The sequence below is a fragment of the Leucoraja erinacea genome, chromosome 39 (assembly GCF_028641065.1).
Source record: "Leucoraja erinacea ecotype New England chromosome 39, Leri_hhj_1, whole genome shotgun sequence".
Taxonomy (NCBI): Eukaryota; Metazoa; Chordata; class Chondrichthyes; order Rajiformes; family Rajidae; genus Leucoraja; species Leucoraja erinaceus.
The window spans coordinates 10,942,609-10,958,556 of record NC_073415.1 but is presented as its reverse complement, the minus strand read 5'-3'; the positions used below and the strand labels follow the sequence as shown (position 1 = coordinate 10,958,556).

Here is a 15,948-nt window from a genome sequence, read left to right as displayed (position 1 = left end):
GGAAATAATTACTCTTTCCATTTGTGGCTGATGGCTGCATTTCTGTAATCAGAAGTAAAAAACCTTGAATGTCAGTAATTAAAATAGCTAAGAACATGGATTTTAATTTGATATATGGTTTCACCCCCACCCTAATCACACTCACCTCGCGAGAACCTATAACATTTAAAAACAATTGTGTGGTTAAACATTCTTCCATTCCTGGAATTATATTGCAAATCTAGCTCAATGGAATAAAAAGCTGTACGTATTCTATATGAACCAAGTTTGAATCACTTGAATCTTGTGGCTACATATGAAGGTATCTACATCGGTGTTGTTAGTTAGTCCTCCGATGCTGTGAGAGACTGCTGTGTATTTTAATCACGGTGATTTAACCAGGTCAGAGGAAGAAACAGGGCAAATTATTGACTAATTACTGAGGCCCCATCACCAACTCATTCACACCATACAGCACAATGTTAAGAGTTATGCATTCGCAGAATAAAGGTTACCAAAGTCACTAAAGCATACAATAAAAATTAATTCAAGACAGTTAGCTGCAGTTAGAGGCAATTAAAATCTTGTTGAATTTAGTGAATGTAGAAAGGCAGATTGTGAGCATGCAAACATAAATCAAGTTGTAATAACAGAAGATAATAAGACATGGGCGCAAATTAGGCCATTCAGCCCATCGAGTCTACTCTGCCATTCAAACACGGTTGACCTATTTTGTCCCTCTCTAGCCCATTCTCCTGTGAATTTCATGAAAACGTGAATTTCTTGTTTCACATGAAATTCACGTGAAATAGCAGCTGTGACCCACCATTCAATACAAGCATAAATGATATTTTTCTCATCAGTGCCACTTTCTTGCACAGAACCCATACCCATTGACTCTCGGAATATCCAAAAGTAGATTCATTTTCATCCTAATATATTCAGCAACCGGGTAGATAATTCCTAAAATTCAATAGTTTCAAGGTAAATAGACTTCTTTCCATCTGTTCCGAATGATCAGGTCCCTTATTTCAAGATCAGCTCTGTTCTTGCCCCCACCCAACTAGACAGGGGAACACACCCTCAATAATTTTTAAAATACGTTTCAATGGATTGTCCCATTCTTCTAAACCCAAGTCTAAGCTGCCTCTGCTTAACATGTGGCAAATCATAATTGCACTCCCTTCATCGTATGTATATACTTCCGTAGATTGCGATCATATGTGTATACAATTTTCCAGAAGCAGTATTACTGAAATCAGTGTTAGATGGAGTCAAATCCTAATGCAGTGACGGCTAACATGTCATCCAAATACTTGCACTGAACCTTATCTCCTTTTAAAACAGTGCCCTGTAGGCATATCTTTAGTGAAAGATCTTCCTTACCACTGATAATCTGGTCTGTAGTCCTTCAAGGAGCAGTGTTAAAATTGCTATGTTCCATTGTGTGGGAACCATTCTAGAGTTCCATTAAATTTTGGAAGATTTCATCTGGCAGATTCACTGCGTCTATCTCTTTTAAATCTTTGGGTGCAGATCATCAAGTCATGGCAATTTGTTCATTGCTGTTCCCCCACTAGTTTCTCCAAAACACTTTATACAAAACATCAATTTTCTGCAATTTCTCATTTAACACCACAGCTGATTATTTACATGTTCTGCCTCTTCCTTGCAATGAGAGATAATGTATGTTTATTTGTACCTGGGGTACCACAACCTCTCTCTAAAACACCTATTGTTCATTAATCTAAAGATCCTTTTCCGCAAATTAACAAGAATTGCAAAGTAAAGTGATTATGTAAAAATCCTAGGCAATTAACTATACTATGCTCTGTTGACTTGGAAACATACTTCAAAGCTTTCCTAACTCAGCCTTACACAAAATGTCTATACCCATTACAGAGCAGGTTTAAAAGTTAAAACATGATTGGCCATGTTGTTAGAAAGACCTTCTTAAACCAATGCCAAAATGATTTAATCTGGTTTCTTTTCACTCTCCATCTGTTCTTAGGCTATAATCTCCAACAGACCAGCTGTCAGCCTTCAGAGATTTGAGAACATTGTCTTCAAAACAAGCTATTGGTTCCACTCCCACACTGGAACAGAGAATTTGGGTTCTGCTCAAATAATTTTTTTTTGTCGGGATGCTGCCTTTATCCGGAGACATCAAACCCATCCTCCCTGGTAGGGGCTGAAGAACCCAGGAAAGGAAGCAAGTTGTTTGTGACAATGTTTACTGTTGGGATCTTTCTGTGCACATACTGTGGCTGCCTCTCATTGAGGTGATGGGGAAGACCCACAGTGGGGGAAGTGTGGAACAGATGCCTTTAGAGTGAAACCACCCTCACCAGTTTGCCTAAGCCTACACGATCTCCCGGTTGCTGAACACTCCCCTTTCCATTCTCATTCTGTCCTGGGCCCCCTCCATTGCCAGAGTGAGACCCAATGCAATTGGAGGAACAGCACCTCATATTTCGCTTGGGAAGCTTACAATCCAGCGGTATGAATATTAATTTCTCTTAACTTCAAGTAACTGTGGCTTTCATTTTATCTCCAACCCTAGTTCTCCAACTCGTTTCACTGTCCTACTGATTAATTTTACTGATTGTATGCCTTCTTGTCACCTTCGCCATAGCCAACAATGAACCATTCTATGTGTTGGAAAGGACTGCAGATGCTAGTTTAAATCAAAGGTAGACACAAAATGCTGGAGTAACTCGGCAGGGCAGGCAGCATCTCTGGAGAGAAGGAATTGGTGACGTTTCGGGTCAAAGTCTGAAGAAGGGTCTCGGCCCTAAGCATCACCTATTCCTTCTCTCCAGAGATGCTGCCTGTCCCGCTGAGTTACTCCAGCACTTTTGTCTACCTACAATTCTTAATCATCACCAGCTTTGATCTGTCGTTTTCACACCTTACCCTTCAATATCTGATTCCCTCCCCCTGACTCTCAGTCTGAAAGGTCTCGACCCTAAACATCACCCATTCCCTCTCTCCAGAAATGCTGCCTGACCCGCTGAGTTACTCCAGCATTGTGTCTCTCCCTCCCCCCAGTATTTAGTGTCTCTCCCTCCCCCCAGTATTGAGGGGGGATCTTATAGAAACGTACAAAATTCTTAAGGGGTTGGACAGGCTAGATGCAGGAAGATTGTTCCCGATATTGGGGAAGTCCAGAACAAGGGGCCACACACAGTTTAAGGATAAGGGGGAAATCTTTTAGGACTGAGATGAGAAAAACATTTTTCACACAGAGAGTGGTGAATCTGTGGAACTCTCTGCCACAGAAGGTAGTTGAAGCCAGTTCATTGACAGCCCTTGTTCATTGGCTATGGATTTTCAGATTCAGATTGCCATTGGAGTGTAGATACAGAGACAACGAAATGCATTTAGCATCCCTTGAGGCTAGCAAAGGGATCCGTGGGGGGGGTGATTGGCAGTCACCGAGGTACGTTGAGAGGTACGTATGGAGAGAAGGCAGGGATGGGATACTGAGTTGGATGATCAGCCATGATCATATTGAATGGCGGTGCAGGCTCGAAGGGCCGAATGGCCTACTCCTGCACCTATTGTCTATGTTTCTATGTTTAGTGTCTCCCCCCCCCCCCCCAGTATGTAGTGTCTCTCCCTCCTCCCACCCTCCTCCATTGATCAACCCCTCGCCTGGGACGCACCGGTTTCAATCTCCTGATTCTTCGGATGGTGGTCCTTGTAGACGATGCTGGGGCTGCTGCTGTTGCTGTCCTTGTTCCACTCGCGGCTCGTAAGCCGCCAGAGCTTCATCTCACCTTCGCCTCGTCCCCCCCCCACCCCCTGTCAGCGGCACCAAAGCGGAGCCGGGGGGGATGGCAGCGAGCGGCCCGCCTCTCGGGGCCGCCTATAGGCTACGGCTGCCGGAGTGAGGGGCGGCGCCGAGCGAGCAAGGCGTGCGGAGGGAGGAGGCCGTGTCCATGTTGGCGGCGCCGATACCCGCGGCCCACTCAGGCTCAGCCCTCCACTAGGCCCCACAATACCGGTCGCCAGGGCGACGGCCACGTCCACCGCCATTGGCTGACATGCCGCCGCGTCACCCCTGACCCGGCCACTCTCCCCGCTAATTGGATGAATGCGCGTCAATCACCCTCAAGGTCCCGCCTCCCTGTCGCGTCACGTAACCCATGGTCCCGCCCCCCCCACCGGGTCAATGCTGCCCTTTCTTCTTGCCAATGATGGCAAGATATTTATTTTATTTATTCCTTGTTTTTGGTAGCAATGTTACAAAATTTTGAGATTTAAAAAATCAAGTCTGCAATTTATCCCATCAGATAAAGCATAACAATACGTTTAATTTGACACCAAATTCACTTTCATATCTCAAGTATTAAAAAAGTTATGACCATTTTCATACTCGGAAATTAGCATCTTGTTCCCTATTGATTTTCAATGGACATTACAAAAAAGCTGTGATCTTGGATAGTCAAAGCCCATTTCTTAAGGAAAGATTAACATTTTTAAATAGCCTAAGTGTCCAAAGATTATTCACAAATAATTCACAATATAACATGATTTTTATATCTAATTTACATTAATTTATAGGCCAAATGGAAGGAATTTAGTGTTCAATTGCTGTAAATAAATGCCCATTTAAATCGGCTTTCTAGTGGGTTCATGTGAACGCGCTGGTTTAGAACGTTGACATTGCGCTGGATTAGTGCCCTCAAATGCCGAGAAAAATACTGCGGGATATAAAAAGCCCAAAATGAACTACTCGCTATAGATAACTTGATATTCAGGGTTATATATATGCCCCATTTAATGTAAAAATAAGGTACATACCTTTAATTGTTTGCTTTATAAAACCCTGGGGCTGCGAGAGGTTGCGGAATGAGACAGTAATTTTAAAACTATTAGAACTATATTATCGAGGCCTATAAAACTAATAATACCTTTTGCGACCGGGTGTTGCAGCGATTTTTCGTTAATGATTTACTAGGCTGAACATGTGCGATTAGTACAGCCTAGTAAAAATCGCGTTTTAAACCCGCCCCCTCCAAACAGCGCCAAAATCGCGGCCATGGCTGAGGGCAGATTCCCAATGATGATTCAGGTAGGTTTTGTAACATACCTATTTTTGGGGGCAATGCAACTGCCACCGACAAGGGACGGCTTTCACTTATTCATTCACAACTTCCCTTCAAACTGTGGCTTAAACTTCAGAGGTTGGCCATATCACAAATCATCAAAGATAGACACAAAATTGGAATGTGTTCAGGGAAGCCTTGATGAATATACAGACATAGAAACATAGAAATTAGGTGCAGGAGTAGGCCATTCGGCCCTTCGAGCCTGCACCGCCATTCAATATGATCATGGCTGATCATCCAACTCAGTATCCCGTACCTGCCTTCTCTCCATACCCTCTGATCCCCTTGGCCACAAGGGCCACATCTAACTCCCTCTTGAATATAGCCAATGAACTGGCCTCAACTACCCTCTGCGGCAGAGAGTTCCAGAGATTCACCACTCTCTGTGTGAAAAAAGTTCTTCTCATCTCGGTTTTAAAGGATTTCCCCCTTATCCTCCAGACATGAATGAATGCGTGTTATTCTTAATGTTTCAATGTTTTATTCTTAATGGTTTACTGTATGTCATGTTGTTACTTGTGAGCAGAGCACCAAGGCAATAGACAATAGGTGCAGGAGCAGGTCATTTGGCCCTTCGAGCCAGCACCGCCATTCAATATGATCATGGCTGATCATCCTCAATCAGTACCCCGTTCCTGCCTTCTCCCCATATCCCCTGACTCAGCTATCTTTAAGAGCCCTATCTAGCTCTCTCTTGAAAATATCCAGAGAACCAGCCTCCACCACCCTCTGAGGCAGAGAATTCCACCTACTCACAACTCTGAAGAAAAAGTGTTTCCTCGTCTCCGTTCTAAATGGCTTACCCCTTATTCTTAAATTGTGGCCCCTGGTTCTGGTCTCCCCCAACATCGGGAACATGTTTCCTGCTCTAGCGTGTCCAAACTCTTAATAATCTTATATGTTTCAATAAGATATCCTCTCATCCTTCTAAACTCCAGAGTGTACAAGCTCAGTCGCTCCATTCTCTCAGCATGACTATCCCGCCATCCCGGGAATTAACCTTGTAAGTCTACGCTGCACTCCCTCAATAGCACGAATGTCCTTCCTCAAATTAGGGGACTAAAACTGCACACAATACTCCAGCTGTGTTCTCACTAGGGCCCTATAAAACTGTATAAGGACCTCCTTGTTTCTATACTCAACTCCTCTTGTTATAAAGGCCAACTTTGCCATTCGCTTTCTTCACTGCCTGCTGTACCTGCATGCTTACTTTCATTGACTGATGAACAAGGACCCCCAGATCCCGTTGTACTTTCCCTTTTCCCAATTGACACCATTTAGATCGTAATCTGCCTGTGGATAACCTCACATTTATCCGCATTAAACTGCATCTGCCATGCAGTTTAATGCGGATAAATGTGAGGTTATCCACTTTGGTAGCAAATTCTTTATACGTGCACATACTTGGCCAATAAACTTATTCGTTCATATACCAGCTTTGGGACAGATGAGTTGCATTCCCAATAGGACCCGGACACAGTTCAACAATGACGAGCTTTGGTTTACAGCAGAACTCAAGACAGCTCCGCCAGTCTAAAGATGAGACCTACAGGAGCAGGGATGTAGCCCACTACAGGCAGGCCAAGTACAAGCTGAGGAATCAGAGCTGCCAAGGAAAGGCACTGTGAGAAGTTGAGGAGCAAGTTCTCAGCTAATGACTCATCTCCAGTGTGGAAAGGCTTGTAAGAAATCACCAGCAACAAAAGGAACCCCCCCCCCATTCCCTCCTTGGACAATGGTCAGCTGACTCCAAAGTCCCTTTGCACTGCCGATTTCTGAATTCTCTCCCCATTTAGAAAATAATCTACGCCTTTATTCCTACTACCAAAATGCATGACTCCACACTTTGTTATGCTGTATTCCTTTTGCCACTTTCCCAACCTGTCCAAGTCCTTCTGCAGGGTTTCTGTTTTCTCTACACTACCTACCCCTCAACCTATCGTCATATCATCTGCAAAATTTCAATTTCATCATCTCATCCAAATCATTTCACACCATGAAGAGCAGCGACCCCAGCACTGAGCTCTACGGAACTGGTGCCACTCTTTGTGATTAATGTGCTGACATCATGTTTTCAGCCAGTCAACGATGCTTTGCCTCAACAGAGCAAGATGCTTTGCCTCAAGAGATCAAGATGCTTTGCCTCAAGACAGCAAGATGCTTTGCCTCTTAGCATAACGTCTTCAGTCAGCCATTAGCACTATGCTTCAATCATGTTCTTCTCTTTCACCATTTTCATAAGAAAAACACAACTAAACCTGGTGTCCAGGGAGCAGCATAGCCCATCGGGAGAATAGCCCAGGGTTAACCCAATAGTCTAGTGAGCAGTCCGATCCATCAGAAGATTCCCACATAAGTAATTTGACAACCATTACTTACCTAATGCTTCATATTCAGCTCTGTCCATCAGAAGAATGGTTAACCAATGGAAAGAAGCCTTGGCAAGCCGTAGTGTTTTAGCTGGTTAAACTCTGATAACGCTGGTTCAGGGTGCCTAAATTCTATAAACTTGTATCTAAGCCCTCTGAACTCTATGGAGAGAGACTGCATACTCTATATTGGCCAGGAAAAGACTCCACAATTGGATGTAGATTTCTCCATAGCTTGATTGGAGACTTGAAAATGGTGCTAATTCCCATGAATGTGAGACAGCATTTGCCTATTGTCTTTCTATTACATCACAAAAAGCCAATGGAATGTTGGCCTTCATCGCAAGAGGCCTGGAATGTAAAGGCTGAAAGCCATGTTACAGTTAGATAAAGCTGTTGCACCCTACTTAGGATAATGGAGTTCAGGGCACCAAATCAGGTGAAAGATATAATGGTCTTGTGGGTGTATATGGCAGATGCATATTAACCTCGGATTTATATGTTTTAAAGTATGGAAAATGTTGTAAGCAGGTTTATATTGCATTGAGTATAGAAGAATATCTGGTAAAATGTCCATTGTGCCTTCACAGGACGGTGATCAACATACAATTTGTCACGAGCCAAATGTTTCCAAAAGATTAGTTTAAAAAAAAAGTGCGGTTTGAAGAGATTGGGAGAGGGTGCGGTAGAGGTGCATAAAATGGGGGCGGGGGAGGGTATAGTGGAACTGCAGAGCAGCATAGAGCTCAGGCAAATGGCAACTAATGATGAATAAATAAGGGATGGCTGAGAAGCCAGAATTGGAAGAGACAAGTAGTTTCAGAGAATGCCAAGGGTGGAAGAGCAGAACCGAATGGATTTGAAAATAAAAATTAGCATTTTAAAATCAAGTTACTGTCAGATTGGGAGTATAGCAAGAGTGATGGATGAACTTCTTATGCAAGCTGGAAGACCAAGAGGTTCTGGAAAAGTAATGGCAGCATAGTAGGTCAGACCCTTCTTTTTTCACCCCAGAGAAATAAGATTGGGAGTTTGGGCTTTGGTTTTGCACTGTATTGGGGTTTTTGATTTATTGAATTATTTCGTGTGTTATGTTATCTATCGAGTATTGCATTTACAAACCTGTTGTGCTGCTGCAAGTACGAATTTCATTGTTGTGTTTTGGTACATATGACAATTAAACACTCTTGACTTGACGCTTGACCAGGCACACCAATATCTCTGAAGAAGGGTTTCGGCCTGAAACGTTGCCTATTTCCTTCGCTCCATAGATGCTGCTGCACCCGCTGAGTTTCTCCAGTTTTTTTGTGTACCTTCAATTCTCCAGTTCCTTCTTAAACACCAATATCTCTCCTCTTAGAAGCCTTAGGAAGTTTGCCATGTCCCTAACAACTCTCTCCAACTTAAGTGCACCCCCTGCAGACAGCATTTTATCAGGATGCACCACAGCATGGTTTTGGTACATCTCCATTCAAGGCCTCAAGAAATCGCATAAAAACTGCGGACGCAGCCCAGACCATCACGCAAACAAGCCTCCCTTCCATTGACTCCACCTTCACGTTGCCTCGGCAAGGCTGCCAGCATAACCAAGGACCAGTCTCACCCCAGCCACTATCTTCCATCATGTAAGAGGCATAGAAGTCTGAAATGCTTACTTCCAGATTCGAGAACAGTTTCTTCCACACTAATCAGGCAACTGCACAAACCCATCACCAATTCAAGAACCACCCTAAACCATCATCTACCTATTTTAAGACCCTCGGACTGTCTCTAATTAGACTTTATCTTACACTAAGCGTTATTCCTTTTATTGGTACACTGGACAGCTTGATTATAATCATTTATAGTCTTTCTGCTGACTAGATAGAATGCCGCAAACAAACTTCACTGTACTTCTGTACACGTGACAATAAGCAAATTTGGTATTCTGAAAAACGCAAGAAATCATGGGATTTGCCAAAGGTCACTGGCGATAAAGAAAACACGAACGAAGCGGCAGCTGCATAAACTGTATGTAAATTCTTATCTTTATTCATGATTTATGTGAATTTTTTTTTTAATGGAGCAGGGGTGCCAGGTAGCGGGAGAGCATGCACAGACACCCACGCCTCATCTGCAGCCTATGGCCCTGACGACGGGGGCATTGCCGAGCCACTGCTGAACCGCCCCCCCCCCCCCCCCCCCCCCGGGGTGACCCTGGGCGAGCGGGGGGGGGGGGGGGGGGGGGGGGGTGAAGGCCCCTACTCCTGAGGAACCCATTCCTTTTCCCCGGGGAGGCTGCCTATCCAGCCGAGCCACCGTAGTACACCGTGCACATGGCGGGCAGCATCCCCGGAAAAAAGGAATGTGTGACGTTTCGGGTCTCGACCCTTCTCCGGAGATGTTGTCTGGCCCACCGTGGCCAGCGATCAGCCCCTGCCGCCACCAAACCTCTCCGTCAGGAGTCATAACAGCCTCCACCAGCCTTCGACGCCGGAAGATAACAAGCAGCTCCAGTGGAACTGATTGCCTATCCTAGCTCCAACTGGGGACGGCCCAGCGGCAGCGCCGGAGACCCATGCCCGACCCCACGAAGCAGCACGAAGCATAAAGCACTCATCTGAAACGAAGGTCTGATAACCAAAGATAGCACACAGCAGATCCGCACCCTCCAATATTTATCTCCAGTGACCTATAACCTGGGCATGTGCATTCAGAATACCAAACTCACTTATAAACTAATAATTTTAGCTCTTTAGATAGACTCGTTTGCTGCTATTTTGGTCCCAAATTTTTGGAATGACAATTGTCAAAACATTAGGTTTAAAAAAAAATGTTATTTCAAAAGATAAGGATTTATACAAATATAAACTTACCAAATGAAGAGTGAACCTTGAGAACACCAGAGAATTAGTTTCTAATTTACCATGTCATTTGTCACTGAAACTATAATCCTAAATACCAGTATTCCCACCAGGGTTAATGTGAAAATGAATCTTTGAAGGAACTCCTTATACAGGCATAGTATTACAGTACACCTCAAGACACAAATGCATTTACAAGTGCTTTTATTCAGGCAAAGACAATACAATGCTACGTCACTAACATTTGTAAAAAAAGGTTGCAGTTTTCAGAACCAATGTTTTATAAAGCTTATCTTTTGAATTTAAACATTTTTAATTCTCTTGTCCAATAGAGTCAATGCAGGCAGGTTTGGATCACGATTTACAAAGTACATATTAAAAGTTACAAAATAGTTTCCTCAGAAAGATTCTGAAGACAATTTCACTGGGAAGCTGATATTCATACAACCAAATTAAACTCCCAGGTTATATTACATTGAGTTGCATTGCTGGATATGGCAACTCCACATCTTTTGAAAGTTCCAAGCATCATTGCTGAGACCACAAAGCAAGTGGCTATAGCTTGTCTAGTCAGTAGGTAACTGAAGCTCTCAAAATGACCAGCTTTTGGTTCTAGTTTAGAGGCATTAAACACATTCAACAAACCAGACTTATCCAACCCTGCCCCCTACCCCAAACCTGTCCTGGACTTACACAGCAGAAACAAAACCACAAACAAGTTCTGTAGTTACACATTTATTTCTGGCTAATTTACAACAAACACCAACTGAATTTTACCAATAACCATCATTTGGGCAAAAGAAGCCAGCTCACCATAAATCACAGATGGCAGTTATAACCACCGCAATTGCTGTGGACCCAGAATGGGAACTGGCACACCTTGCACTCCTCCTTTTGCTGGTTTAATGCCTTCTGGGATACTGAGGTCTGACAAATACTCCTTTCAATTAAATCCAAAAGCTAACAAACCCCTGGGTAAAAAAAATGTGGTCCATTTCATTGCCGTCACAAGGTGGTTTCACATACAGTCCATTGAATTCTCCGGAACTATACTCAGTGCACCTCCTGTGCCAAGTCCCTTCAGGGGTGTACAAGTGGGAGGCAGCATTGTATTTGAACTTGGGTCAACATTCTCAATATCTTCCATTTTTTCACTAACGCCTTCCCAATTGATGTGGAACCTTGTAACTCTTGGATTTGAAGCCAAAATATTTCGCTGGAGCTAGAGAGCAAGGAGAGAAAAACAGATTCAGTGCTGGTGATACAAATATTAAAGTTATCAAAGTTAGAGGCCTGGGTTCAAATGCACCTTTAATGCCATAGTGCTCCCAGCCATCATCTGCAAAAGCATGAATGTTAGCCACTGTAAAATACGTGGTATTTAATACAGTGAGGCATGAACATGGAGACTCAATTTCTATACAGGGCTGTTGGGGGGGGGGGGGTGATCCAGTCTGCCTTTGGATAGGCAAACGATCCAAGGATTGAATGGCAGCAGCACAGCTGGTGGAACTACAACTCTTCAGTACCAGAGATTGGATTAAACCCCGATCTCAAGTGAGTCACTGTAGAGTTTGCACATTTTTCATTGTGAGACATGTGCTCTGGTTCCCCCCCCCCCCCTCCTCCCCACACACCCGAAAGATGTTCATTATTGACCACAGTAAATTGCCCCCAATGTGTAGGGAGCAGTTAAATCTGGGATTAGATGAGAATAAATGTAGAATTAGTGTAATGTTTGGTTGATTGGCCTGTTTCCATGCATCCAACTACCTCACTTCAAAAGCATTCATTGATAAAGGGGTAGATATTCCAGGACTAAGAATGTAGTCCAATTTTTGAAGAGTTGCCCTGACCAAACATCTTCAGGACTGTCAAAAATTGGGTTCACTGAAAAGGGCACATGATTTTGGCAAAATTAAATTGTCTTCCTGCAAAGGGGGCATGAATGCACCTGCAGTGCAGTGAAGGTAAAATCTGTCAACAGAACATTGGTTCCATGTGACTGAACCCAACTATTAAGCATTGCAGAAATAGTATACTTAAGGCCAATTCAGAAAGTGAAAAATTATATTGGACCATGGCATGTTATGTGGGAGCAGACTTGTATTAACCATCACTGATGTATTCAGCATCATGATATTCAAAACCTCAGAATCACTTCCACCACAGAACAGAAGTGCGGTGAAATAGCATGGTAATGAATGGAACAATGTCAATTTATATTAAATGCACCAAATAAATGGGTTATTAAGTAGTGAAGAGCTATATCTGCATATGACTTTAAAAGGTGGAGTCTTGGAGAACTCCTTATTCTGAAATATTAGCCAGGCTCCAAGGCAAGACTGGAGGTGGCCTGGTTATTCCCTTTGAGGCAAAGTAGATTTTAATAACTTGCTTAGACAGTTATGTGAAGATGGAAGGTGCCTTTAAAAATAATTCAAAGACAGGTTTGGGGCAAATACAAGCAAGGGAGGAAAACCTTTAAATTACTCTAGTGGGAATTGGCACGGATTCAATAGCTCAAATGGTAATCTCCAAGTGACCATTTATGATCCTACGAATGGGCAAGGCAATCGCGAGACACAGATCCTGCACTATAAGATACATACAGCAGACGTGTGCTTGCTGAAAAAAGTCTGAATATCTCAAAACTCTAGCCGTTTCAAGTCCTATTCAGTGTTCTTATTCTCCAGCCTTGTAGGCCACAGATCAATAGGATTGGCAAGGTATTCACTGGAAATGTTTCTATTGGTACACCGATTTTAAAAGCAGTGACTTCCAATTTTGTTTTCAAACTACAAAAACAATGAATTTCCATAGCTCTTACTTTGGCATAGTCTGGTTTCATCGGTGGGTTCTCCTTTAATTCAGGATCAGTGTATTCATTATTCACGTAATAGCCGACACGAATAAACTCTTGATCTCTATACGTGCACGTGATGAGCACCACAGTCACACCAACTGCATCAGCGTCCGGGATAAGACTCGCATTTGGGGCATCAGCCTGGAAAAGCAAATGGAAACCATGTAATTTGTACAATTAAGAAATCTACACAATGCAAACAACCCAAGCTTCATGTTTACGTTGAGTTATTTGATAAAGTTGTTAAAAGCCAATCTCACACTGCTATAATCACCCACGATTACAATACGACTGAAGCCCAAACTAAAAGTTACACTTTTAAATAACCATAAATTATTCCCCTGCATCCTTTAAAACAAATCTCCTGTTTGCATGTTTGGTGCAAAATACAAACAGTTCACCTCTGAAATCCTCCAATATGCACAAAAACGATTAGTCTTGGGTATAGCCATCAATTACTCAATTTACAAACCCCCAGGTTAGGGTTTTTACCAGTGGAGCATCTTAAGAGGGCAGGTGCATGATCAGAGGGTGGTTAACAGAGCTACATTTTGCAGATAATTTTGGAATTCTCTACTCTGTGGGGCAGCAAGAGCTGCATCATTGGGGTATATAGAGGATGTCAGTTGCCTGGTATCAAACCAATGTACAAATAGGGAAAGGAGCAAGGTTACTAGCTATTATTCAGGAAAAGTATCACGGTTCAAATTTTACAACTTCCCTTTGACTTGCAATTACCACAGGACATACAACTTTTCAATACAAAGTACATGAAATATCAAGTGTTGGAAGAAATCAACAAACTAACAATTGATAACATTGGAAGCCTGCTCTGAAAGCTGTACATACTTAGTCCAAAAGCAAATTTAATTTAGATTACTGTCCAAGGGATAGCTAAAGACAACTGAAGCTTCCAGTGTTAATCATCAACTCTTAACACAATTAGCGTTGACAAAAACAGAAATAAAGTATTACAAACACATCTTAATACGATTATTCAGACACAAAACCAGATTGAATTAATGTTAACCAATACCAAAAACAAATTCAGCTCTTCAAAAAAAAAATACAGCTCAGACTACATTTGAGAGGGAAACACTTAATATTCTAGGCTGATAACCTTTCATCTGCTCTCCATATGCTGCCTGACCTTTAGAGAATTTCCAGCCCTCGGTTTATTTGCTGTGGACCAATTATATGCATAATAGGAACAAAGAACTACAAATGCTAGTTTTAAAAAAAAGACAAAAAGTGAAGGGGCAATTGAGCAGGTCGGGCAACACCAGGAACCCCAAAATGTCACCTATACACGTTTCACATCTGACAATTAATTTATCCAATACTGTATTGTTATTTACCTGCTCTATAACAGTACAATATTATTCTTGTTCTAGAATTAGTCAACCAGGAAGTAGAGTTAGACAAGACCATCACCAGTTTAAAAGTGACGTGACAGAACGCAATTAAACTACAGCAATAGATGAAATAAAACTTTTTGGGATGCATTTAGGCCAAATGTGATTCCACCATACATAAGATAGAAGACAATAACCAACAACCAAAACCACACAAAGCCAGTAAGCTCCTGCAAAAGATCAGACCATCGACAGTCACGAATGATGACAAAGTAGTTTAGGCGCGAATTCTAAACGAAAGTTATGCATGCCAAAGATGAACCAAATGCTCAAAGACAGGGTTCACTCTTGCATGCAGTTTTTTTTTGTGCACTGTGGCCTGACCACAGCCGACCATTGCAATACCTGAAACACAAACATGTGACGCCCAGCTGGGACAGGTCCCACCAGCACCGAGTCCAGCACCTGGTCGTGCTCCTCGCTCTCGGCAGAGCCCACGTAGATAATTTTCCACTCCAGGTCTACAAGAGGAAGGCAGTGAAGAACAAAAACAGAACAATAAATAGATGGGCAATGGACAATGTGTGCAAGTGGCCCCGGGTCGCGCCACAACGGCAGATTGACAACCCATTGATTAAAAAAAACCACCCCCCGAAGGCGCCAATTGTCACCCGGCCCAGTCCGGCCCTCACCGTCCGGCAGGTCCTCGATGCACTCGAATGTGATCTCAAACTGGAAGGGGTTGTTGAAGGGAGATGGGTTGTCCAGGACGACCACGTTCAGCACCTGTACTTTGGCCATGGTGAATGAGGGAGAGATGGAGGGAGGATGGGAGTGAGTGTTTGTGTGGGAGCGAGGGGCGTCTGTCCGCCTGTTTACACGGGGGCCCCGCGCTCTGTGGCCGCACACGCAGGCGCACAGCTCCCGCTTACATCCGCCGGCCGGCTCCCTCACACTGCGCGCCTCCCGCCAACGGGCCCGCCTTTATAGTGGCGGCGCCGGCCGGCCGGCCTCGCGAGACCAGCTTCAACCAACTTTATTCACGCGCGGCGGCGGCGGCGTCAGCGTCAGCGGGGCGGGAAAAGGCCCGTGTGTGTATGTGGATGGATGGCGGCGGGAGTCAGGTCTGTGAGGGAGGGAGGGGTGAGGGGGAGAGAGGGAGGGGGGGAGGGGGGTAAAGGGGGATGAGGGAGGGTGAGGGGCAAAGATCCTATAGCTCTGCTATAGGATCTTTGGTGAGGGGGGGTGAAGGGAGGGATGAGGGAGGTGAGGAAAGGAGGGAGGTGAAGGTGAGGGGAGGGGAGAGGTGAGGAGGGTGAGGGGAGGGGAGTGAGGAGGGTGAGGGGAGGGGGAGTGAGGAGGGGTGAGGGGGGGGGAGGGGGGGGAGGGAGGGGGGGGGGAGGGAGGGAGGTGAGGGGT

At 43.9% G+C, this 15,948-nt stretch overlaps 2 protein-coding genes across 2 annotated transcripts in view; both read right to left on the bottom strand.

The window, feature by feature from the left end:
• The window catches only part of LOC129714364 (cAMP-dependent protein kinase catalytic subunit alpha-like), a 99,346-nt gene extending 95,379 nt beyond the window's left edge, over positions 1–3,967 (bottom strand). Inside the window, 1 exon segment of the mRNA XM_055663914.1 lies at positions 3,648–3,967. Coding sequence (XP_055519889.1) covers positions 3,648–3,756 — 109 coding nt within the window. The 5' untranslated portion in view covers positions 3,757–3,967.
• Positions 3,968–10,495: 6,528 nt separating this feature from the next.
• On the bottom strand, positions 10,496–15,479 carry LOC129714351 (histone chaperone asf1b-like). Its single transcript, XM_055663901.1, has 4 exons — positions 15,222–15,479; positions 14,935–15,050; positions 13,139–13,315; positions 10,496–11,530 (listed from the first exon to the last, which is right to left on the bottom strand). Exons 1-4 carry the CDS (start codon positions 15,328–15,330, stop codon positions 11,327–11,329), a joined length of 606 nt encoding a protein of 201 aa, XP_055519876.1. The 5' UTR covers positions 15,331–15,479; the 3' UTR covers positions 10,496–11,326.
• Between the last annotated feature and the right edge of the window lie 469 nt (positions 15,480–15,948).

Coding starts and splice junctions, on each gene's coding strand:
- LOC129714351 (XM_055663901.1), bottom strand. CDS start 15,330: ATGGCCAAAGTACAGGTGCTGAACGTGGTCGTCCTGGACAACCCATCT. Junction 15,051..15,221: donor CATCGAGGACCTGCCGGACG/GTGAGGGCCGGA, acceptor TTCCTCTTGTAG/ACCTGGAGTGGAAAATTATC. Junction 11,531..13,138: donor TGAAACCAGACTATGCCAAA/GTAAGAGCTATG, acceptor CTTGCTCTCTAG/CTCCAGCGAAATATTTTGGC.